General features: G+C 48.4%; 1 protein-coding gene across 1 annotated transcript in view; it reads left to right on the forward strand.

Moving 5' to 3' along the window:
- The window catches only part of TFAP2E (transcription factor AP-2 epsilon), a 155,158-nt gene that overhangs the window by 79,860 nt on the left and 48,860 nt on the right, over positions 1–26,438 (forward strand). The window contains exons 4-5 of the mRNA XM_069622597.1: positions 24,754–24,982; positions 25,851–25,969. Of these exons, the coding sequence (XP_069478698.1) occupies positions 24,754–24,982; positions 25,851–25,969 (348 nt within the window). The remainder of the gene's footprint in view (positions 1–24,753; positions 24,983–25,850; positions 25,970–26,438) is intronic.

Genomic DNA, 26,438 nt, shown 5'->3' on the forward strand with positions numbered 1-26,438 from the left:
AGTCCTGGGGCCACACCTGGAATATCATTCAGTCCCAGTGCCACATTCTGAGTATTGTTCAGTCCTGGGGCCACACCTAGAGTATCGTTCAGTCCCGGTGCCACATATTGAGTATTGTTCAGTCCTGGGGCCACACCTGGAGTATCGTTCAGTCCCGGTGCCACATATTAAGTACTGTTCAGTCCTTGGGCCACACCTGGAGTATCATTCAGTCCCAGTGCCACATATTGAGTACTGTTCAGTCCTGGGGCCACATCTGGAGTATCGTTCAGTCCCGGTGCCACATATTGAGTATTGTTCAGTCCCGGTGCCACATATTGAGTATTGTTCAGTCCTGGGGCCACACCTGGAGTATCGTTCAGTCCCGGTGCCACATATTGAGTATTGTTCAGTCCTGGGGCCACACCTGGAATATCATTCAGTCCCAGTGCCACATTCTGAGTATTGTTCAGTCCTGGGGCCACACCTAGAGTATCGTTCAGTCCCGGTGCCACATATTGAGCATTGTTCAGTTCTGGAGGCTTCATCTGGAGTATTGTTCAGTTTCGGAGGCCCCTCCTGGGGTACTGTTCGGTCCTGGGTCCAAATCTGTAGTATTGTTCAGATCTGGAGGTCTCATCTGTGAGTACTGTTCCCAGTTCTGGAGGTCACATCTGGGAGTACTGTGCCCAGTTCTGGAGGCCTCATCTGGAGTACTGTGTCTAGTTCTGGAGGTCACCTCTGGGAGTACTGTGCCTAGTTCTGGAGGTCACATCTGGGAGTACTGTGCCCAGTTCTGGAGGTCTCACCTGGGAGTACTGTGCCCAGTTCTGGAGGTCACATCTGGGAGTACTGTGCCCAGTTCTGGAGGCCTCATCTGGAGGACTGTGTCTAGTTCTGGAGGTCACATGTAGGAGTACTGTGCCCAGTTCTGGAGGACTCATCTGGAGTACTGTGTCTAGTTCTGGAGGTCACATCTGGGAGTACTGTGCCCAGTTCTGGAGTACTCATCTGGAGTACTGTGTCTAGTTCTGGAGGCCTCGTCTCTGGAAGGATGAAAATAGATGACGCTAAGCGTAGCGTGCACCAGACATCTTATGATGAAAGCTATAAGGATGCGACATGTGGTGGCTGGTGGAGAGGGGGTGGAGTTGTGTGTGAGACGTATTTCCAAACACCCCAGGGGTACACATATGAGCGGAGGCGTGACACAAGTTACAGCAGAGCTCCACTTCTGGTCACGCGGTTGGGTGTGTGGGGGCGGCTTCAGGGTGACACATATCCATGGGCGAGTTGCACTTGCTGAAGCCCCCTCCCCACGCCTCCTGCCAGCTGTGAAGTGTGGGGGGGGGTAATGGGTAATACAATTCACAGGGCCCCCAGGCAGACACCAGAGTGAGGGCCATCATCCTAGCCTGAGGGCAAAGACCAAGGGCTGGAGAGCAAGTTGGGAGGTTGCGGGCTGCCCTCAAAGCCACCTGGTCTGTGTGCCTTTGTGTTTGAAAATGAGAATGACATATCCAGACAGACCGCCCCCCCACTTTCTTTACAGAAATGTACCCCATAAAAAAGACTCAAATGCCAAAGAGCGTGGTGGTATTGCTGGCAACATTGTAACTGTGGCAACTCGCAACTATCTAAACACTGCAACTCGCTCTGCGAGTTGTCTGTCAAGAAAAGCACCTAGAAGCCCTCGGGCTTGGAGCTCTATACAAAATATAAAATTAATAAATAAAGCACCTTGAAGGCCTCCGCAAGTGAGCTCTGCTGCTGGGGGGCAATGGGGGTGGTGCATTCAGTTGCCTCGTTCCCTCTGCTGCCCACTCCTTAACCCCCCCCTGTCCCCCCCAGTTCTATCTCCTCACCGCCAGCGCCTAGAGGTAGAGTAAAAGGGGGGAGCGCGATGACATCAATTTCATGAAGTCCCCTCCTTCCTTGTACTTCTCGGTCCTTTCCCCTCTCACTATACAGTGCTTTAAGGCGGCCTAAGAGCCGTACAAGGTGCTATAACTTGATATAATGGGATGGTCTTTTGGGCGCTGAAGAAAGGTCAGCCAGTGGCCGTGTGAGGGACAGTTGGGGGCTGTGTGAGGGTCCATTGGGGGCCGCGTTATGTGAGGGTTTCCTGAAGCTATAGGAATCATTTTGGATCCGTGTCATCCAGTCCCTTGGATGGGGATTGGATCTAAAGCCCTATGGCGTATCTCTCGAACATGACGACTTGGCGCTTGCCTCTCCTGCCCACCAAGAGGTGGCAGCAGCACGCAGGGGTGGACTGAGAACCAAAAGAGGCTCTGGAAATAATGTTCAAAGTGTGCCCATATTATACATTTTCCGCAAGCCCAACCCTTTTCCTATGAGAACCCTTGGAAATAACATAGTTTACCGCACAAAAGAGGCCCAGGGTGCAGAGGCCCACCGGGAAATCTCTAGAGCTCCCAGACCCCACTGGCCTGCTAGACCTAGAGGGACCTGGGCAAAGGGCCACTATGGGTGAGTTGAGGAGTCGGGAGAGCTGAGAGGCGTAGCCAGGATCGCATAACAAGTAGAGCCTGGAGCTAGTCTGGTAGGGCCCATCCTAAGGGGAGCCGGCAGAGGGACAGGAGCGACAAAGCCTCGATAGGGAGCCCAAACCATTCAAGGGGGCTCATTAGAAGAGCCAAGACACCAACAATGCACAGAAGAAGTTTCCAATGAATTTTCATAGTGTAGTACCTTCCCCCTACACCAACCTCTCCTTCAAATAATATCGTTCAATTTGGCTTTCTTGCACCCATAAACATTAGATAAACATGCCGTGTCCCTGTTAAATAAATGTCATGGTTAATGACCCCCCCCAGCCTCTCATACACAGACATACACAAAGGGGCCCTATCCTGTCTACGCCTCTGGCTGAGAGAGGCAGTGAGGGAAGGCAGAGGAGGCGGGCCTTCTCGGCATTAGGCTCAGTGGGCGTGTGCCCTAGTCGGTGGAGCTAGACACCCACCCAGAGTGCGGCAACCCACGCCCCCAGGGTGTGGCCGCAGTGCTGGGGAAGGAATGCTTGGAAAATCTGGGATGGATGACTAGGGGACGGGAAGAAAAAAACCAGAGGAGCAAGAAACAGGACATGTGTGGAGTCAAAGCAAGGCATGGGCGAGGGAGGAAGCAGGGAAAAGCTTTGGCTCGGATGGGAAGGGGCTGTGAAAAGAAGGGGCGACGGGCAGTTTTTTTGCCTGCCTGTCTGCTGTGTTTGATGAGGTGAAGGCCATGGTTTCTGAATGCTATACTCTCAAATAAGGGTGTGTGAAATTCTCTGAATGCACTTCGTACCTTTTGCACAGAAGTTGGTCTAAATTTTACCCCAGCTAAAATTCATATTTCCACGTTAAATTCTTTGTAATTTTGCAGCAATTTTGCACCTGAAATTACTGCGTTATTGTAAAATTACAAATATTTAGATTGAGAACCTGTGAATTGTCGGAAGAGAAATATAGGACCAAATTCACCTCGTACGTTCAATTCTACTCGTACTCTCAAGTAGTCTAGCAGATGAACTGGGTACCCCAACCTCCACGGGCGGTGGTCGGGTGGCGTTGATAGGAGAAGGTGAGTCTAAGTTCTCAAGGCCACGGTCTTTGGAACTACTGCATTTCTCTCACCATTCCCAAGCGGTTCGGTTATTAGCTCAAAGGCGGCTTGCCCCGGCGAGCTTTTTAGCTTCATTCTTGGATGCAGCCGATGACTGTGTCCGATGTGGCGTAGAGGATGGTTCGGACGGGGATCCGGTGACGTTATCTTTTCAACTTCACCAAACAACACCTGGGGCTTCATTGCAAGTTTGCTGGTATCTCACCGGCAAATCCGCTGAGGTACCACCAAATGGTATTACCGTTACCACCACTTGGTCTGGCGGCATTACTGCCGGATTACAAGTGGTGGTGGCGGTGTGAGTCCCCATTAATTGGAGTCCATACATTATTCCCACCAGCAGTAGTTCCGCCGGCTACAATGGCGCCGATGTGGCCGTTTTTGGGCAGTAAAGCAGAGGAATTACTAATGCAGCAATAATGGTATTACCGCCACATTACTGTATTGTATTGTATATTTATATAGCGCACTTTCCCCATTTGTATGGCCTCAATGCGCTTTGTGGTTGGAACAGCCTCGGTGACTGTAGTCAATGTGCTGGAGTTTTAGATTAGGAGATGTATGTGTGCTTTTTTGGCAGACTAGGATTTCGTTTTTTGTGTTTTGTGGGAGTTTTTTGCATTTTAAAAGGTTTTTTGACTCCCCTCACTACCCTTTAAGCATTTCTACTTTCCCCTTTCTATTGACCCCCACATGGAAATGATTTATTGCGCGTGCCCAGGAGCGAGGTGCAGTGAGGGGGGGCATTGTTCTTAACACGCCCCCCCAATAAACATTTGCCTCTCAGAAGATTAATCACGAACACCTGGAAAAGAACCCACAAGAGGTGTATTTCCGATAAGGTTGCTGTAAAAGCATAAAAGGTGCACACCTTTTTTTAATATTCCCAGCTGTGTGCAATCCTAATGAGCGATGCTGCAGTTGTTGTGCCCAGGCGTTTGCGTTGCTTGGTGGGTGTCTCACCTCGGGTCCTAACGACCCGGGTTCGGAGCCTGGTTTTGACACTGGGGGGTACACAATGATCCCTGTGGTGTTCAATGACAGCAGCGACACGACACTGTCTGGGATCGGGGCGACATGTTTCTCCCCGATCCGGGGAAATCCGGTCCAAGGCCACCTCCGCCTTTGCCGCCATGTTTTTCTCAATGGCGGGCGCCAAACGCTGGCTTCTCAGTGGGTTCCTCCAAGTGCTAGATGTCCGATGTAGCCACACGTAGAGCAAAAGCAGGCACTGGGTTCTGAGTGTTTCTGAGTCTGTTGCCCCTGTGTGCTTGGAGTCAGGTGTCCCTGCTTGTAGCGCTATGACCCGCCCTATATTTAGTTTCGAACACAAAGTTTTCCTATTTTTCCCTCACATTTTTTCCCAAACGTTCTGCACTTTTTTAAGATGATGAAAAGGCTCCGCGCAGAGCTCCCAAAGAAAGCTATGTTCGTGTAGCTGGGGGGTCGGGGGAGGGGGCTCCGATATCGGCCCCTCATCTGTTTGTAAACGTGTTCCGTGCCTGTTTGAAGGCCTCGGAGCTCAGGTAGCGCCGGTTCAGGAGAGAGGCAGGGCAGCGTGTGCTCCGTGGGCCTCGGATGAAACCCTAACACGTCCGGGCCGCCGAGGGGCTCAGCGCGGGCATGAAAGGGCCGTGCGAAGCGGCCACGTGTTTGCTCTAGCAAATCAAAGCGCTATGCGCGTGCAAAGCCGGCCCGGCCTCTGTATTACACCGGCGAGATTCTTATCAGGCGCTCAGAATCAGGGGCGAGGGAGAGGTCTTTCTTTCTTTGTTTCTTTCTTTCTTTCTTTCTTTCTTTCTTTCTTTCTTTCTTTCTTTCTTTCTTTCTTTCTTTCTTTCTTTCTTTCTTTCTTCCCTCTTTTCCCTCCGTCCTCTCTTCCTCCCCCTTGTCCGCCCCTTTACCCTCTCCATCCCTTCTTTTCTCTCTTCCTCCCTTTCTCTCTCCCTCACTCCCTTCCTTTCTCCCTCACTCCCTTCCTTCCTCTCTCCCTCTCTTCCCCTCTCTCTCCCTCCGTTCCTTTCTCTCCCTTCCCTTCCTTCCTTCCTCGCTCTCTTCCCCCCTTCCTCTCTATCTCCTTCTCTTTCTCCTTCCCTCCCTTCCCTCCCTTCCTCCCTCCCTCCCTCCCTCCCTCCCTCCCTCCCTCCCTCCCTCCCTTCCTTCCTTCCTTCCTTCCTTCCTTCCTTCCTTCCTTCCTTCCTTCCTTCCTTCCTTCCTTCCTTCCTTCCTTCCTTCCTTCCTTCCTTCCTTCCTTCCTTCCTTCCTTCCTTCCTTCCTTCCTTCCTTCCTTCCTTCCTTCCTTCCTTCCTTCCTCTTGCTCTCTCTCTCTCTCTCTCCCTCCCTTCCCTTCTCTGACCCCTTGCTTCATTTCCCCACACCCGTCTTTTTCCTGCTTTTTTTCCTCACCCCCTTAACCCAGAAATATAGCACCCCCAGTGATGCACTAATACCGATACATTGTCACAGCGCTTAGAAGGAGGACGAGTCCAGCATAAGTGTCCCACTGGATTTTTCATTTTGTTTTGGTTGTTTTGGTTTGCTTTGACCTGCAAAAATATACTTTGCACGGTTCCATGAATGAGGGTTTGTGTCGGAAGTGCAAAGTCACTTTGGAGGAGTGCAAATTTACTCTGAACGGGGCAAATATTCTATGGATTGGGCCCTGAGTCTCTGGACACACCACACCGGCTTATAGTGGGAGTGCCCACCATTGATCCTTCACTGACATATGTTTTGTAGCCCCCTCAACTCCCCGGCTCACTATTTTGAGATCAGTGTGTTCACAAGGACTATGTTCCCAATCACTGTTGCGTGAGCAGAACACAAGAGTGAGAGTCCTGCACTCTGCAAACTAATCCTATTGTTACTACTATCCTTGGAACGGCCCCAGCTTTTGTAGTCGGATGCTTTTATAAACCATAGTTTTGCTTAAGTAGAATTGTGTGATATTACCCTATAAATAATAGGTGATTGTGATGAAACACTGTCCCTGAGCTAAGCTGGCAGCCTCAGAAGTCTGTTATTCATGGTAGTGGTCACATGACCCAGCCTGCGGCATCGCACCCTCTTGAAAAGACGTGCTAGGAGCAGAAGGTGTAGCCACACCACCAGCAGCACGCGCTGAGCACGTGTGTCAGCGGAGCAACGGAGAGTACAGCTCACACTGCTGCAAATAGGACAAAACTGAGAAAAGTACCCTGTTTCCTTTACATCTCGTCCATCTCATACAATGTCCAGTGGTGACCCGATGGAGACAGCCAGCGGATGAGGATAGAGTAACCCTGGACAAAGCAGGAATGCCTACTGCTAGACAAAGTGGGGCAGCAGGAGTTGCAGCCGCTTAGACTGGTCATACTACTGCCATACTCAAACCTAAAGGGAGAGAGTCCCGACGGGAGCAAAAGAGAAGAAAATTAAGACGATAGTTCAGGGAGAAGCAGGAGGCCGGGCCCGCACATGTGCACTTCAGCAAAGGCATTGCGTGAGTGCAGCAATGTCAGGAGTGGGAAGAGGAGTGGTACAAGAAGTTAAGCTGCAGAGGGGAACCAGACGAGAGGTTCCAAAGCCCCTTGGAGGAAAAGGTGAACCACAGAAACCACCCTTGCTGGGATACGGAGTCCGAGGTCCCAGAACGAACGGAGAGAATCCATTTCACTACATACTGCGACATTGAGCCAGGTCTGGATGTCGGGGTGTTTGGTGGGGTTGATCGGCAGTAGGAATTTGGTATTGGAGGGGTAGAGCATCAGATGAGCACTGGATATCCAGGTCTTGAGCCTGTGGATGTCTTTGATGGAGGATATCTTGAGCTAGAGCTGTGTGGCTATTGGTGGATATGGATGTTGTATGGAGCCTGGGGGGTTCCGAGTGGTTCCACGTAAAGGTTGAAGAACACGGGTAGAGGATGGATCCTGATGGAACACCTCAGGTGATGGGTAGAGTTGGTGATCTGAAGGAATCCATTTGTACGAACTGTTGGCAGTTAGCAAGGATAATCTTGTTGACCACATGTGGCGATGTAGATTGTCAGCAAATTTCTAGTGGTCGATCGAATGCTGCCGAGGAGTCGAGGAGAACCAGGAGGCAAGGATGGCCAACATTGCGGATGTTAAGGGCATCGCCATTGTGCAGTTGCGGAAATTGCCAGAGGAAGCTCTCAACTATGAAACTGCTGCATTGTGGGGGGGAAGTGAGTGCAAACTCTGAGAGCTAACCACTGATTGGTAAATCACCCCGTAAAGGGATGGACCAGACTCCCAGAACAAATGACAGACTGTGGCACGGCCGAGCCATGGTAACGTGCACACAGACTCCCCGAGCAAATGACAGACTGTGTCACAGTCGAACAGTGGTAATGTGAGTCCAGACTCCCAGATCAAGCTACTGAGAGAATGATGTGCTGTGAAAACACTATATTCTCGGATAGCAAGACCCGAGCGCCCCTAATCAACGGAAATAACCGAAACTGATTGAACCCCTTATCGCTGGAATATTCAAGCCCGTATTTCAAAATAAACTGTGAAAGCCAACCCTGACTACTCTCACATTTAGTAACATGTTATTTTTCTAACCTTATTCCATGACTTCATCCTTCATTTATCTCAAATGTATCACTGTTTTTATAATAAGCCAGCAGAGCGTATTTATACATTAAGATTGCACTGGCGTGCTGGCCTGCTTTGTGCAGAACTTAGCCTGAGTGCAGACTCGCTACTGAAGTGCAGAGTAGGTATTCTTGTAGATCCCTTGCTTGCATGTAGATTAAGTATGCCGGTAAAATAGCTCAGACGGTTGAGCGCTTGCTGCTGCGATCTGAGCGTGATCTGCAGGTCGCAGGTTCGAATCCTGGCAAGGCCAACACAGCCTTTCATCCTTCAGAGGTCGATAAATAAGTACCAATTTCGGTTGGGTGATATTGTATGTAAATATGTGCCCTGTAAAGCGCTTTGGATTAAGGCGCTATATAAATAACACATCATTAGATTAAGGGTTTCCTGCCTAAGGGTCTCTCCAGATGCCCAGGGGGCTTACATGATGTGTCTTTCTACTGGGCACCATGGTAGCCCACGGTGGAGGTCGGTCTTTGCTGGAGTTTGGACCATGCAAGGTCCCAACAATGGAGTGAGTTCTTTCCTGGGGGTGCTTGTCGGTATCAGAAGGCAACTAATGGCTCTGGGAGGGCCCTTGATGGAGAGCTATTACAGGAGTTGGAAGGGCGCTAGCGAACTCTGCAGAGGGCCCTTGCTAGAGGCTACTGCTCAAGTTAGAAGGATGCAAGATGGAGGGTCCTTGCTGGAGGCAGAGGATAGCTAGGTGACTGGAGAGTGAGGGGTTGTGGCCTGGGAGGGCCCTTGCTGGAGGCAGAGGATAGCTAGTTGGCTGCCAATGCAGGAAATCTTAAACCGTGGCCATACAACCAAGAGCTAACCTGAGTAGCGTGCTGGCGCTGTTATTGCCCTGACTGATCATGCAGAGCTGACCGGCAACAAAGGAGCGGGTGTGAGTGCTGGAAGGCAGCTATTGTGAGTGCTGAGAGGCAGCTGTTGAGGTCTGGGAGGGATTTGGTGTGAATGTTGGGAGACAGCTAATGTGGCTGTTGGAGGCATCTGGTGTGAGTGCTTTAAGGCAGCTATTATGAGTGCTGGAAGGCAGCTGATGTGAGTGCTGGGAGGCAGCTATTGTGAGTGCTGGGAGGCAGCTATTGTGAGTGCTGGGAGGCAGCTATTGTGAGTGCTGGGAGGCAGTTATTGTGAGTGCTGGGAGGCAGCTATTCTGAGTGCTGGGAGGGATTTGGTGTGAATGTTGGGAGACAGCTAATGTGGCTGTTGGAGGCATCTGGTGTGAGTGCTTTAAGGCAGCTATTATGAGTGCTGGAAGGCAGCTGATGTGAGTGCTGGGAGGCAGCTATTGTGAGTGCTGGGAGGCAGCTATTGTGAGTGCTGGGAGGCAGCTATTGTGAGTGCTGGGAGGCAGTTATTGTGAGTGCTGGGAGGCAGCTATTCTGAGTGCTGGGAGGGATTTCTTGTGAATGTTGGGAGACAGCTAATGTGGCTGTTGGGAGGCATCTGGTGTGAGTGCTTTGAGGCAGCTGATGTGAGTGCTGGAAGGCAGCTGATGTGAGTGCTGGAAGGCAGCTGATGTGAGTGCTGGGAGGCAGCTATTGTGAGTGCTGGGAGGCAGCTATTGTGAGTGCTGGGAGGCAGCTATTGTGAGTGCTGGGAGGGATTTGGTGTGAATGTAGGGAGACAGCTAATGTGGCTGTTGGAGGCATCTGGTGTGAGTGCTTTAAGGCAGCTATTATGAGTGCTGGAAGGCAGCTGACGTGAGTGCTGGAAGGCAGCTGACGTGAGTGCTGGAAGGCAGCTGACGTGGGTGCTGGGAGGCAGCTATTGTGAGTGCTGGGAGGCAGCTATTGTGAGTGCTGGGAGGCAGCCGGTGAGTGCTGGGAGGCAGCTATTGTGAGTGCTGGGAGGCAGCTGACGTGAGTGCTGGAAGGCAGCTATTGTGAGTGCTGGGAGGCAGCTATTGTGAGTGCTGGGAGGCAGCTGATGTGAGTGCTGGGAGGCAGCTGATGTGAGTGCTGGGAGGCAGCTATTGTGAGTGCTGGAAGGCAGCTATTGTGAGTGCTGGGAGGCAGTTATTGTGAGTGCTGGAAGGCAGCTGATGTGAGTGCTGGGAGGCAGCTGATGTGAGTGCTGGGAGGCAGCTATTGTGAGTGCTGGAAGGCAGCTGATGTGAGTGCTGGGAGGCAGCTGATGTGAGTGCTGGGAGGCAGCTATTGTGAGTGCTGGGAGGCAGCTATTGTGAGTGCTGGGAGGCAGTTATTGTGAGTGCTGGGAGGCCGGTGAGTGCTGGGAGGCAGCTATTGTGAGTGCTGGGAGGGATTTCTTGTGAATGTTGGGAGACAGCTAATGTGGCTGTTGGGAGGCATCTGGTGTGAGTGCTTTGAGGCAGTTGGTGTGAGTACTATGAATTCTCATTAATGATGGAAACAAAATTAATGAAATTGATGGACCACTAGTAACTGAAAAGGAAACCCTGAACCTTATCACCCAATACATCATTTATTAATCCAGGTATAGCTATGCCAGCAATACTACAATACCACAAAAAATACTAATAAACAGGAGGCGAGAAAATACATGCAATCGAATTACGCCAACCATACATATTAATAGACAGTACATGAGAAAACGCATTCAAATAGATCACAATGTGTTGCATACAACACTCTCAATATTTGTATAAGGGAATTGACATGACAAATATTACATCAAAGAATTCCATCAAAATACATAGTAATCCATCAAATGTAAATATCCATTGTGTCTTCAACAGTCTTATCAGCGGTTTATAGTCAAAGTCGAATGTCATAACGTCGAAAGTCAAAATGTCTAAAAAATAAAGTCGAAAAAAAAAATGTCGAATTTCTTTTTTGGGTTGCTTTTTGTTCGAAATGGGGGGGTTCCCCCAAACCCCTTTTTTTGTAATTTCTTTTTTGTTTTACCCCTTTTTTTTACCCCTGGAACCCAAAAAAAACATATAAATAAAAAATAAAAAATGTGACTTTTTTTTTCGACATTAAGTTTTAGACATTTTTGTAAATCGACATTATTTTTTCGACATTATGAATGCACACCCTTAACAACTGGTATACTCGTTTTTTTGTTATTCCCATGTATACGTTGTATACATGATCACTGCTGCACTGTAAATGTCCATTGGTCATACATGTAGTGCACAGTGAGTCTGTCTGTTCTTAGTGTGTAGAGTGTCTAAGGGTTTCACAGCATCAGTCCATAGAAAAGTCAGACACTCGCACGTTCGGTAGGCAGTCTTTATATCGAACATTTTATGAAGAATGAACATATATCGAATATTTTATAACACAAAATGTTATGACAAATGCACTTAGGGGTTGGGTAAAGGGTTAAATCGTGTGGGGAAAAAGTTGGGGTGGGTTTTTAGGGGTGGGAAACAGGGGTTTGGGGGAAAATATTTTTGTTATAAAAGTTTTGTTATGTTTTGCTATAAAGACACGTTCTCATGGCCTCCTCCAGACTTGAATCATTCGGCGACAACTCCGTCCACGGTGCCAAACAATGAATGGAAAATAAAAATGTCACACAGGCCTTCCATGAGCCTGCAAGGGTCTTCTCGGGACACAAATGGTTCTGGCTTCCAATGGCGTTTGTTACACTTCCTTTGTCTTGGGGGGAGGGCTGGGAGGCACACACTTGGCAGCGAGGATCTTTGCAGACACGGATCAGAACCTGTTGGAGGCAGTCCAGACAGCAGGGAATTCTTCTAAACAAGGACTGCTTCCAATGTGGGCGGGTCACATTGTAGACAATGGAGAACATGGGGGAAGACTGCCCCAAGCACCAAAAAGAGTCACCAGAATTTCAAACAACATGCAAGTGGGGGCAGGAGTGTTCAACGGGGTAAGCCTCTGCACAGAGGACATTCTGTAGGCCGCCATCTTGAAGAGGCTTCTAATAAATGGCACCTCATAGGTGGCTGTGGCCGGACCCCACTCTTCTTGTCTAAGGTAGCTGTGTCGAATCAATGGTACCCCAAGGGGGAGCCACCTCCTTTGAGGCTAGGGAGGTGAGCCCGCTCCGGAAGACCCTCCGCAGGGGTCTGGGCAATTGGGACTTCACTGGGAGAGACTCCCCCCCCTTAGGGGACAAGAACTCCTGTTCCTATGAAGAAATCGCTAAACCCTCAGCATAGCAGCGTGTGTGGGACTACTTGCTATGAAGAATACTCTGACATCTTGGTGTTTGGCTGAGAACAATGCTGAAACAAACTATTTCGGAAAAGCAAAGGAGCCTGTCTCTTGAAGGAGAGATGTATATTGAACTGGGTTGAGTAGGGTGAAGAGAGATCGTGGCTCCCAAGCAAGGGAAGCCCCCTGACAGCAGTGTGCCTTGGAGAGGTGGAGCCACGGAGAGCCGCTGAGCCCACGACATTCAAGGAAGCAGAGGACGCCAGTCCGAAAAGGCTGGAGGCCCGGCATTTGTGAGAACGGAGAAGCCACTGTGAGCCAGGAGAAGAGAATCCTAGGTCCAGTGGTGGCATGGCCATGATGTCATCACGGTGGGCAGTAAGCTCGGTGAACCACGCCGATACCACCCCAGTGGGGAATGTGCAAAGCTCTCTCGTGCCCACACCCGTACTCAGCAGCACTGAGATAGAAGGCCGAGAATGGGAAGTTGGCGACACCGAGAAGCACAAAATGCGAAGCAGAAGGAGAGGATCTGAGCGAGTGCCGAGCCTTACGATGTTCCACTGCACTGTAAGTGATAACGGGGAGAATGGGAGAAGTGCGAGGCCACCGGGGCACCGTTATGAAAAGAGAAGAACTCGTTCCAATGAGAGAAACGGGATACTGAATATAAAACTGTATATCTTAAGGTGCGAAAACACGATAAGGAGAATAACGAATAAACCGCAAATAAAAGTAATTGGAGACTGGGCACGAATACCATGGCAAGAGGGGAAAGTACCCAATGGCTTAAGAAGTGAATAATGCAGAAAGCCAGTCATTACGAATGGGAAATCAAAATATCCTACAAACAAGATAAGAGGAGAGGCAATCGGAGGGAGAAACCCCAGGAGAGGGGAAAGGTCGCATGGGAACAAGGCGTACTCAAACTAAGAAAGTCTGGGTTGCAAGACTCAGAGGCATTCAGGTTCAGCCCAGAGTATAATTTGTATTTATTTATTATTTATATAAAATGTATGTATTTATTAAGGACGTGTATCAAGGAGAACTGTCGAAAACCTATCCCTAAAGAGGAAACAAAACCAAAAATATGTTCTGAACGAATTACAAGAACTTTTAAAAGAGGTGTCCAGAGACTATTCAAAGATGCATTGTTAAAAAAAAAAACCTTGGAATAAAGAAGAGACATTGCTATAAGAAACAGCCAGGAGAAGAGAGAGATTCTCTTGGTCTCATTTGAGTTAGTTAACATAGTGGTAGGGTCAGTTAGTTGGTTTGGACTGTGGACATATTCATTTGGGACTTCCAGACGACCGACGAACACCTTTTAGATTAGTAGATACGCAGGGATACTCTCTAGCAGTAGGGAATCCTACTGCTTTTTATGGGCCGTATTCTTATCATTTCATTAAACATCAGTCAAAATGTTCGTAATGTGTCCGACTCCTTCTTCTAACCCGCCACATAGCCCACAGAAAACCTCAGGCACCAGAAGGCTTCTCAAGGCTGGCAAAATGGTGTCGGACTATAGAGGGCAGGATCTGGGTACGGAGCGAGTATTCCATTGGAGCTAGCACTCCAAAGGTAGAGGCGTGTCCCCGCCCACCGATGCAGGATGGTGATCCTCCAGAACTGGAAGCAATGCCCCCGTAAGCTCTCGGCTGAAAGGGACACCACAGATTCGATCAATTCCTCATAGAGAGGGCTCTTCAGAATCAGCAGGGGTTAATCTCACAGGCAAGCCAGCCAATCACAAACACCATTTGGTAGGAATTATTATATCATTAGTGACCTTTCTAGGCAAAGCACCCACAGTCCTGGCGTAACCCTACAGTTCTCTCATTTGCCAAATGACCGGCGTCATCTCACTACTATGACATCATTCACACCAGCCTCTTATCTATTGGGCTGTGTAACGTATACTTGAAAACCCCTTCCTCCCTGCACCTGCTATATTCTTTTTGGGAGCTGTTGAGATGTGGAAAGTTCACTCCAGCAGTTTGGCTTTCCATTCACCACTGACCTACAGATAGATGTGTTATCACTTGGGCAGAAGGCGGCAACGCCACTGAATATATGCTCACTGACTTTACTATGACCGGTTTTCCTAAGCTTGATAAAGCGGGGAACAAAATATGACGGTAGATAGTGACAAGGGAATGTCCCTATTTCTGAGGTGCCTACACCATCAATGCAGTGACCTCATAATTTGTCGGCTGCCACCACCCTGATTACATGAGGCACTCAATACATTTCTGAACTGCATCTTCCGTTACTAAGAAAAACAAAAGGGGTGATGGCTGGAAGGTTTAGAATTCATCTTAACTCTGTCATTGCTCTGGGCAACCCCCCAGACCATCGTTCCTTGCCTGCCAAGCCATTACAAAAGGGGAAATACCATATGCAAATCAGGTTTGGTCCCACCCCAACAGGGGCAGTCCAGCCCGAACTGCTAGGTCACATCCCTTCTGCATGAGACAAGCGTCCCCAGACATGTTTCATCCTTGGTGGGCCTCATCAGTGTGGGGTTGTTTGGGTCTCTAGGCCCAGCAGCACGGGACCCACGTCTGGGCACACCCGTCCCACTCGGGGTGACTACAGCAAAACAAAAGACAGACGGTGTTCTGCATTTATTCACTAACAGTAATGCCAACACAGTACTCTGCTCAACCTTTTGTTGAGAGTTACAGGAGTCTCACAGTTAGAAACCCGGTCTCTCATAATACATGCTTTTCTCACATGTAAACAGAACCTGTAGAGCCTCATCACGAGTTGGGCGCTAATCCCGGCGGTATTACCGCCAGGGCTATAAGCGCTACACTCAAACCCCCGGCGCTATTAACGCCGGATCACAGGTTTGGCGGAACAGTAAGTCCCCATTCCCCATTGGGCCCATTCAGAAATGTCCCATTCCCCATTGAGCCCAATGGGGAATGTTCGGCGCTATTACCGCCGGTGCTATTACCGCCTGCAGTAATAGCGCCGAAAATCAGCAAGATCGTGGCAGGCTAGAGCTGGGGGGTCTGCCAAATCACAGGCTTAAATCTGGCAAGCCCGTGATTTGGCAGACCCTTAAATGCAGCATTAATAGCGTTACCGCCGCATTTAAGGGTTACCACCAAACTCTTGATGAGGCAGTATGTGTTAAATGTTCCTGTATCTTTGAGAACCCAGACCGAAAACCTGGCACATTACAGATTACAAAGATAATATTATTTTTTTTAAAAATATGGATCATTTATATAATTCACACCACCAAAAAAATTGATTCTTAAACAAAGGGTATTATTTGTAGCACCAATGAGGGTTCTTGTTGTACCAAACATGCATGATGAAAGGCTGAGTCTGCCAAGCAAGACTTGAATCTTTGGGGTGGCTGATTACACTCCGATCCCCGCAGCAGGTGCTGAACCCACTCAGCTATTTCTGGCTTTTCAGCACATATCATACTATTAAGGCCCTCTGTTGCATGTGTAACTGATAGGAAACCATTGCTGTCTCACTTTTGTTTAATTATAGGCTCTAAAATAAAAACATGTTAAAAAAAAAATGAAAGACCCGCGGGACCAGGAAATTGCAACATCGTTAGAAATATTGTCCCCGCCTCCCTTTCAACATTTTTAACACCAACTTTTTTCCTGAAAGGGAATTTGCTTTGCTGCGTCGCAGGAAAGGCATCACCTGCAGCAAACTGTGCTCTCCCGGCACCGCATAATTAATTTTTAAATTGTAGGTTTGCCCTTTAAAGGTGCGCAGAAGACAGCGAAGACGGTGGGCGCTGGCGGTTCGGTAACCCAGGAGAGCGATTCTTGGCGGGAACCCAGGTTTTTGTTTGGCGTTTGCTTAAAAGAGTATAATTCACAAAGGCTGTTTGTCACGGAGCCTTGGCCGGGGGCGAGTCTAGCGTTTAGTGTTGGCTGCTGCTCGTGGGGTGCGTCACCCTTCTTCTGCCGGTTACTCAACAGGAAAAATACCTGCCTGGCCTTATCCCACCTCGCACGGAATAAAATGGCGGCGGAACGCTGGCACTTTGGGCGCATGCGTATAGGATTCTAAAACGGGGCCTTATTGTCAGAAAGAACAATGCCGAGGACGTGTAGGCAGGCATACTAGCCCAGCAGCTAAGGGGTTACAAGGATACAGAACCATTCCAGTTTGCTGGACCGAAATCAACTGAAAGCTGGGCACAGACTCCACCTGTTAGCAATGGAAAGCCTCTCCCCGGAGCCCACTCTGCTCTCAGACTAGTCTATGTAATTTGTAAATATTTATTTATTCCTTTCTATGCATAAAGCGCACAACAGCCCTCGAGCATCGCAGCGCTGTTACAGTAGGCTTACTTAGTTACATAAGTGCTTGAAAGACATACATACATAGATGCATAGGTGTTGCCTCACGCTTTAAGGTCCTCTCCTCTAATCTTTCCGTGGCGGTGTTGCAGAGAGTAGCGAGAGCAGTGAGCGGAGCGCAGGGCTGCTTGGACCGCAGCCACACCATCAGCGCACCCACAACTCTCATAGCTCTCGACCCCCTCGCCCCCGCCCCCGCCGGTCCAGAGCCTTCTGCTGTCTTAATCTTCTCGCTCCCTAGCCCCGCCAGCATTCTGCTGCATCCCAACACTAACAGCGTTTTACGTCTGACGACCGGCGTCTGGGATAGCAGCGAGCGCACGTCTGCTATACACCCAATGCTCTATCTGGCTTGGGCTGTATGGGCAGGTAAGTGGCTCCATTGTTGGCCTCCCTATGGTGATGTTTACTGCTCTAATCAGGTCACTGCTCATCTTTGCCTACTTCCTGCTCCCCTGGATCCCGCTCTTTCCGCGCATGGAAGCTGGGAGCACTCCCTCATTGGGGCATGGCTCCCTCAGCCCTCTCCCTAATGCCACAACTAGGGAGGAACTCCCTTTGCATTTGTCACCCATTGCCCCTCGTAGGAGAAACAATGGGCTCTCAGAAGTCCTGGCACATAGCGCCAGAAGGAGACAGAAGCTCCTCCTCGAGCAGCTTTCCTTCAGCAAAGACTTGCTGAACGAGTTTAAGAATGACGCACCTAACAATGCTCCCATAAAAAAGGAGCTACTAACGCTGTAAGTCACACACCAATGGGTGTACACTTGGGGTTTCCCCAACAATTTGCTAATGGGAACCAGACGGGGGGGTCAGTCAGCAGTAAGCATAGATAGAGGGGCTGCGACCTCAAGACATTAGAGTCTTGGTGTCTTTTTAAGGAGCAGATACTGCGGGACATTGCAGCCTGCTCCAATATGGAAGACTTTCAGACATTGATGTTGACTGCTAACACGCCTATATCACCACTACTACACCAGCAGAAGCCTAATCGAGAAGGAATCGATAACTCTGCAAAAACTACTCCCCTCATGTGTGGTGTTCACCCGGGCTGCCAAACAGCTGATAAAGTGCCTATCCCCTCAGGCTTGTCTCGGCAGGTGGAGCCTGTCCTGCTTGCCCCCTGCTTGGTGGTTGACCTTTCACGAGAAGCCTCCAATTTGCCTATTTCCAGTCCTGATCAAACTTCTGCCAAATAAACCTTAGGCCCTAATACCAAAACCTTTAGGAGCCTGCACACGAGGCTCTTGTCTACTGTTAAGAAGACGGAAGGTAAAGAATCCAGAGACTCACTGCGAAATAAGGTACTCGCTTGGTTACGTCAAAGAACTGGACCTGGAGTAGTTAGAACATCAGACCTGAAGATTGTACGCAGGATTGACCTCAGTGATTGGTGCTCGCAGCAATCTAGCGACTGTGTCCTAGTGGGCTGCGGGATTAGCACTTTACCCATTTATCTTAGATCATGTAAATATCTCCCATAGTTCGAATTGCAAATTGATACTTTAGGCTCCCCGCCTCGATTAAGCTTTGCCCTCTTTTATGATCAAAGGTCCCTCATTTCCCCATAATATATGTCCAAGGATGTACTCTACCATGTCTTTTTCTATTACTGATTCTCTGTTCCTCCGTGTTTTTGCACCCCTCCTTTATGTTTTATGTGTTATATTCTTTGTCGTACGTTTGTATGCGCCATCACGCCTTCGGGTCCATTGTGCGCCATATAAATGAAATAAAGTAAAAGGAAAGGAAAGTTGGGTAGCCCCATGTTGCCGGGCGGTTGACCTGACCTTGGGCTCTCAATGTTAAACGTGTAATAACTTCCTGTCCCTGGTTTATGTTCCTATATTTACCTCTTCCCCACATGGCATACGTAAACTCAACGCGTCAATGCTCTTATTTATTTATTATACGCCGAAAACCCACGGCCATCAGGGGGCAACATTGACACAGACAGACAAACCGATAGAACAGGACAGCTGGATCCTCGGTGATGGTGGTAGGGCTCATGACGAGTTTAGCTGAAAAGGGTTGTTTTTAAGGCCCTTTTATGCGAAAGCGCCTTTCCCCAGGACCGCCCCCGTTCTGTCATTGCCCACTCAGTCCACTATCTATGCTCGAAATGAGACCCTGTTCTCAAATGAATACAAATTTGCGAAAAAAATACAAATATATTGAACAAAGAAAATCTATTATGTTCGCTAGAAAAGAAGCATTCCTTGTAGTATTTAACAAACCCCTCCAACACCCCATGTCGCCCCCATCATCCATTTATGGGGAACCTTTCATCCAAAATGCAATCGCAAGCAACTTTTCGTAAAGGAATGGGAGCTTTTATAAATTCAATTATTGGAAGTAAAATTCCCAGAACGGTGCAACGTTGTTAGATCGCTTGTTTTTTCCCCCAACAGTGTTTTGCTGAAAATCTCATACAGAAATATGGGGTTTAGAAGGGTGGGTAAGGGGATAGAAGGGATAGGGGTGTGTGGAATAGGTTGTAAATAATAGGGGATGGGGGCTTGGGAGCTTGGGGGCAAGACCCCAAAATAAAAATAAAATAAAATAAAAATGTTGATGAGTTTTTTCAGCAAAAAACGGTTGGAAAAAATAATTAGAAAAAAAACCAGGCCACGTAAGAACATAGAACTCCCAGAACAGTGTACATCTGATGCCTGGTTGCCATCGCAACCTTTGCCCATGACCACTAGCTCATGGAAGTTACCGGGGCATCAGGTGCCAATGGTGAAAGTACTTCACATTCTGCGAGAGGAAGTCCAAATACTGCCATGCTTCAAAATACTGCCATGCTTCAAAATACTGCCATCCTTCAAATGTTGAGCACAAATGACGGTCAAAAAATGCTAAAATGAGGCCAATCGTTTGACAAGAAGACGTGTAGGATTGTGCTTCCTTACGAGTTTCCAAGAGTAATTGGCTAAAACAAGCACTGCCAAAGCCAACCGTTTGGCTTTTGTGTAGGTATGGGATAGACATTGGCCAGGCTCTGCCATAATGGTACCACCTGGCCTTCAGATGGCAACAGCTGGAGAATGGTGTGATTACCTGGGCATATGATAAGGGCCTGGTAATTGCCTACTACTTGCACAAGCGAAAACGACTGGCTTTGTCAATGCTTGTTGTTCACCAGACTTCAGTGCGTGGAACAAATATAAAATATACATGAAGCGGCTGGATAAAATGTTTTTATTTCAGCAGAAGCAAGTGTCCAGCTGCACTTAAGCCATTAACACTCAGCAGACCTCTAAGAAAACACAATGGCAGGTCAAAGTAACCACGCCGTGATACCTCAGGGTCTGCGCATGTAATAAATGTAATAAGTGTAATAAATAAATAAATAAAGGTTTCAGACTGCTTAGAAATAACACTGCGCCACCAAAGTTTGATGTTACTGCTTAATAGAGAAAGAGCCCTGTCTAACTGGCCGAATAAAACATTCCCCATATTTATTTGACTGATTGTTTCTTTTTACAGCAAACATATGGTGGAGACCCTTAGTACTCCCCACTCACCTGTCCCTTCTATGTATAGTTATGTATACTACCCAAACCCGCTATCTATATGTTTAGGCAAGCCGTTACTACATCGCCAGGCTATTTTCTTGCAGCGTTTTTTGTCGAAAGGTTTTGCCCGAAAAACTCATCGAAAAATATAGGGGGTGGCTGGGTAAAGGCATATAAGGTGGGATAGGCGGGGGTGGGATATAGGGACTACAAAATAGGGAAGGGGGTTGGAGAGACCCCCCAATAATAAAAAAAGGTGTTCGTCAAAAAACTCAGCAAAAAAAAGCCTGGCGATCTAAGATCATAGAACCCTTTTTTTGCGGTTAAAAGAACAAAAAGGTAAAACAATTTGGCAAATTGTCATTCGACCAGTTTAAAGTCGAACACATTGGGCAATACCATTGCAGTTGGTTTGTAAAAATCCAAATATGGCCACAGAGAATGGAGGTGTTCAAGGAAAACGATAATAGCATCAGGAAATTGAGGAATACGCCTTTTAAACAGTGGCATCTATTGTGCTTCCTGGCTCCTATTTTTTTGGGAAGTTGGTGGGATTTTTCTGGACCTCGAAGTCCAAAAAGAACTTGACTGAAGCACTGGGCTGTAAACGCCCGAGCGAAGCGATGGTGCTTGTTTAGATCCGCCACTCGTTGACACCGAATGCGTTCGAGGTCGGAAAACCTCACAACTGCTGAAGAGCAATTCTATTGGCGCAAAATCCACCTGGTTATAATTAGGGGATGGGTGTGTGGAGGACTAGGCAATGGGGGTTGAAGAGCAAGGCTCCTACCAACATCCACTACTTGTTCATGTTGACTGTTGGAGTTTTAGTAAGCACAGCTCCACCCTATGGCCACAGCTCTAACATCCCTCCACAACTCTGTCCAGTTGATGATACCGAAGCATGGGCCTAGTCATGAGCATTGAGGTGGTGGCCAATTGTTCGCTTGTTGGTGTTGACTGTGTTTAAAACCAGGTAGTCACATCTCCAACCTGAAGGAAAACTAGTTAATTGAGGTTACAGTAGAATGGGGTGTCTTGGTTTGTCAATGGTCTCTGTACAATCCACAACTTGTTCCATTGGGGTACGTTTCAGGCTTGAGTCATTGTTGCAATTGTGTGATGGATCGCAGGAGCCATGTGTATCACGAAGTCCATGATATCCACAAAGAGCACAACGCTCAACATACAATTTAACAAGGATATTCTTTGGGGGGGTTTACGGATGGGTTGAGTAAACTCCAAAGCAAAGACAGCCAGAGGGGCCCAATCTTCTTGGCATTGGGTACAATGTTTCTCATAGAGATAGTTCTCTGTATCATTCTCCCTGGTCGCTCTCTGGTGTCACGCAATCTCAACATTTCTCAAATGTCCTTGTCTCCTTGGTCAAGTCCTCACGCTTTCATTGCTTTGTCCAAGAAGGGAATTCTCTGGTCATTGGTCCTAGCACGCAACTTGGTTGGATTACTTAGCTCTCTTTGGCATGGTAGGGGTCTTAGCTGAGATACAGTGTGGGTCTGAGCTAAGGTATCCAGGAAGGTAGATGTCTCAACAGATAAGAACCCAGAGTTTGGGCTTGAGAGGCTATTTGCTTTACTATGGGTAGCCTCCCTATTGTGGGGTCTTAGTATGGCCGTCCTCCACCACTGGCTGACCCTCCTTTGTGCTGCTTGCTCATTCCTACAGGTCCCCTGTTCTCTATATAGTCTGTAAACTCCTGTGGTTCCTCCCTGATATTCTGTCACATGCTTGTTTCTCCTCCCACAATTCTCACAGGTGCTAAAGTCCCTCTTTCCTTCTCTGTGTCTCTTTCCACCGCCTCCTCCTTAACTCTCTTTTCCATCTACTCCTTACTTTCTCGCCCCCTAAATTCATCTTATATTCACCATCGCCCAGACTGAAATACCTGACATACCTCAAAACCTCTGCCATTAGTATACAGTGACAACCAACGAAAATAAATTTGGCCTAGCTGAACACACATCAAATCTTCAGCACTAAAACTCTGCCCCAACCCACCAACAGCACCCACGCACAGGCCTGACCTCTGGGCTGCTTACTGGAGCCTAGCAGCCCACCTAAGCCCTTACCTGGCAAAAAGCACACACGCATCATCTAATTTTAACTCTTAGAACCTCCTTCAAATGGACTGTGGTCACTGAGGGTGTTCCAACCATAAAGTGCATTGAGGCCATCCAAATGGGGAAAGCATGTTAAATAAACAACAAATACAATTCAATACAATCTGAAACCTAGCTCTCCCTTCCACCTCCTTCTTACTTTCTCTCCACCTCCTTCATTCATCTCTTCTTCACCACCTCTTCCTAAACTCTCCCTTCCATCTCCTCCATTCATCTCATCCTCACCACCTCTTCTTAAACTCTCCCTTCTACCTCCTCCATTCAGCCCTTCTTCACCATCTCTTCCTAAACTCTCCCTTTCTCCTCAATTCATCTTATCTACAACATCTGATCCTTATCTCTCCCTTAAACCTCCTTCTTACTTTCTCTCCACCTCCTCCATTAATTTTATCTTTACTTCCTTGTTAGCCCTTCCTTGAACCTCCTCCATACCTTCTCTTTGTATTCTTTCCTTCCACCTCCTCCATTCATCTAATCTCCTCCACCTCTTCCTAAACTCTCCCTTCCACTTGCTTCATTCATCTCATCTTCACTGCCTCTTCCTAAACTCTCCCTTCCACCCCTTTCATTCATCTCATCTTCACCACTGAATACTAACCTCTCCCTTCCACCCCCTTCATTCATCTCATCTTCACCACTGAATACTAACCTCTCTCTTCCACCCCCTTCATTCATCTCATCTTCACTGCCTCTTCCTAAACTCTCCCTTCCGCCCCTTTCATTCATCTCATCTTCACCACTGAATACTAACCTCTCCCTTCCACCCCCTTCATTCATCTCATCTTCACCACTGAATACTAACCTCTCTCTTCCACCCCCTTCATTCATCTCATCTTCACTGCCTCTTCCTAAACTCTCCCTTCCACCCCTTTCATTCATCTCATCTTCACCACTGAATACTAACCTCTCCCTTCCACCCCCTTCATTCACCTCATCTTCACCACTGAATACTAACCTCTCTCTTCCACCCCCTTCATTCATCTCATCTTCACTGCCTCTTCCTAAACTCTCCCTTCCACCCCTTTCATTCATCTCATCTTCACCACTGAATACTAACCTCTCCCTTCCACCCCCTTCATTCATCTCATCTTCACCACTGAATACTAACCTCTCTCTTCCACCCCCTTCATTCATCTCATCTTCACTGCCTCTTCCTAAACTCTCCCTTCCACCCCTTTCATTCATCTCATCTTCACCACTGAATACTAACCTCTCCCTTCCACCCCCTTCATTCACCTCATCTTCACCACTGAATACTAACCTCTCCCTTCCACCCCCTTCATTCATCTCATCTTCACCACCTCTTCCTTCTACCTCCTCCATTCATCTCATCTTCACCACCTCTTCTTAAACTCTCCCTTCCAACTCCTCCATTCATCTCATCCTCACCACCTCTTCCTAAACTCTCCCTCCCTCCTACTTGACTTTGTCCCAACCTACTCCTTTGATCTTATGTCAACCACCTGCTTCCTTTCCCTTCTCCAAATATCACTTTTCTGCCTCTACTGAGCCCAACCAATCTCATGCTGCCATTGACCTCCAAACACTTGCTGTCTCCAGACTGCCACACAGAGCTTTTCTCTTTCCATAGTTGTATAGGTCCTTCACCACCCCCACCCCCTGGGTTTGGCCTCATTTAGGCGGGGGCACATATGAATCATTACGGTCTCTGATTTGAGATAATAAAACATGTGGTAGTCCCCAGGCTGCGGACCAGGGCATAGTGTGGGTAGCCAGGGGACACTCCCATCAATGTCCATGGGCAATCATCACAGCATCGCATAGCTTGTAGTGGCACCCAACCTCCTTGGATATCCCCTCATCCACCCACCAGCATAGGCTGGGGATTTTCCCACACAAGGAGCCGGTGGCTCCTTGTTGAGGTGGCATGTGGACCAATTGAGGCCTGGTTACCCCAATTACATTATCCTATGAAGAACGCATTGGTTGGGTTTACTGGAGCATGCAGTTGGGGCCATTGTCACCACGCGAAGGATCCGTGGTTGCTGTGGCTTCTACTAAGATGCACCACTACCTGGCATTGAGCACCTTTGCGGTCCGGTTACCACCCCTCATAGTCGTCAGGTAAATACATAGTTTGTTGAGTTTACTTGGGAATCCATGGCTGGTTCTGATCATGCGAAAGATGTAGGGGGCCCAACCACCTCTGGTAAGTTTAAGCTCTCCTTACTACGCCTGTATGGTCCCATGAAAAACACGTATATTCATGTTCCTGCAATGCGATGGCTCTGTGTTGATCATTTGCCAAGTTTATGGGGGTCTCGTGTGTGGTGATGCAAAGACACTTGGTGACCAAGGCCGCAATCCCAGGAGTTTGGCGCTTGCTGATGTTGGTGGGTACATATTTTTGCTCACATCCAGCCTTTCTCTCTCTTCTCCAGTGCCCATCCCATCCAAGCACAGCGGCAGCTCCATCTCAGCCCTGCACCTGAACAAGGACAGCCTGATCGGCGGAGTGAGCAACCCCAGCGAGGTCTTCTGCTCGGTGCCCGGCCGCCTGTCGCTGCTCAGCTCCACCTCCAAGTACAAAGTGACGGTGGGGGAGGTCCAGAGGCGGCTGTCCCCACCCGAGTGCCTCAACGCATCGCTGCTCGGAGGAGTCCTTCGACGGTGAGGGTCCTTTCCATAAACATATGCAAGACTGGGGGACCTACCCCTCCCAACCCACATCTGCTACACTAGGTCTATATTAACCTCAAAGAATATGGCATGCATGTGGTGGGGTTTCATTATTGCAAGAGAAGAGGGTTACCACTGGTCAGATTGAGGTACATTAGAAGAGCTTTGAGGTGGTCCCAGAATTAAATAGAGGGGTTAGGAGCCTATAGAAGTGCCTTGATAGAGCTGTGTGGGTGCATCTGTCCTGGAAGAGCAGAGGGCCTTTGTCCTAGTAGAGTAACAGTGGAGGCTCCACTGGATGAGTAGGGGGGTGTTTTGTGCATCGCGGACGATGTAGACTATGCGTGTTTGTCCGATATGAAGGGACTGGAATATTCCTATAGTGCAGGCCGAGGAGCAGGAGAGCGGTTTGTGGTGGCAGACACAGGACAGTGCAGTCTTCGTAGTACTGCTAGATATGCACATACTAGTGGATGAGGGTGTGCTGTTAAATGGCAGCAAATGATCACTGGAAAGGGGTCATGTTGTGAGGCCCACTCAGAGCTCTCACCCAATGGTAAGCCAGCAGAGTAATTCTGACAACAACTAGAACACTCATTGAGCTTGAGGCTCCTTCTGCTCTGCATGGTTCCTCCCCTTCGTCCCAGTACTTGGGTAATTGTGGGAGATGTAGTCCATTGATGTTAACTAGTGCGGATTCCTTGGGAAATCACTTTCAATGGTTCAAAATAATGAGCCAGTTCTATAAGGAGGCCAAGTAGAACTCTTGTGTGGTCTAAAAACATTGTTGTTGTTTTCTACGAAACCGTAGACATCTTTGGGCATTCATTGTATTTGACCTCAATGTTCTCTCATGCAGGGCAAAATCCAAAAATGGCGGCAGGTGTTTAAGAGAGCGGTTAGAAAAAATAGGCCTAAATCTACCAGCAGGACGACGCAAGGCCGCCAACGTGACACTGCTGACTTCACTTGTGGAAGGTAAGGACGCCCACCTATCTAGACCCACCACCACTGAACTAAATACAAAGAAAGCAACAGTATCGGGTGGGACACGGAACCGAGCAATGGTGGCGAGGAACTTCCTCTTTAGAAAGCCCACTTCAAAGAGGAACTAGAAATCCATAAGGGCTTATGCCACGGGGGCCTTTGCTCTTAATGTATCAATACTTTTCACTATTATTAGTTGCAGGGTTTTTCAGCCTGTGGTTAGTTTTGCAACCTCTCTAGAGGCATTCTCCTACTACACGCATACGTGTTTATTTTTGGTACAGGTACACTCCAGTGTCGCCCCCATCATGCATTGCTCGCCCCCAGGCTATGGATTCAGCTAGTGAACGATTCAAAGGAACAGAGCCAATCGGATACATGTACACTTTTCACCACTATCATGCATGTGATAAAGCAACTAACAACAACATGGATGGATGTGCTGAATGTAATACACATG

The sequence above is a fragment of the Ambystoma mexicanum genome, chromosome 11 (genome assembly GCF_040938575.1).
Source record: "Ambystoma mexicanum isolate Mex_15411 chromosome 11, UKY_AmexF1_1, whole genome shotgun sequence".
NCBI classification, from domain to species: Eukaryota; Metazoa; Chordata; class Amphibia; order Caudata; family Ambystomatidae; genus Ambystoma; species Ambystoma mexicanum.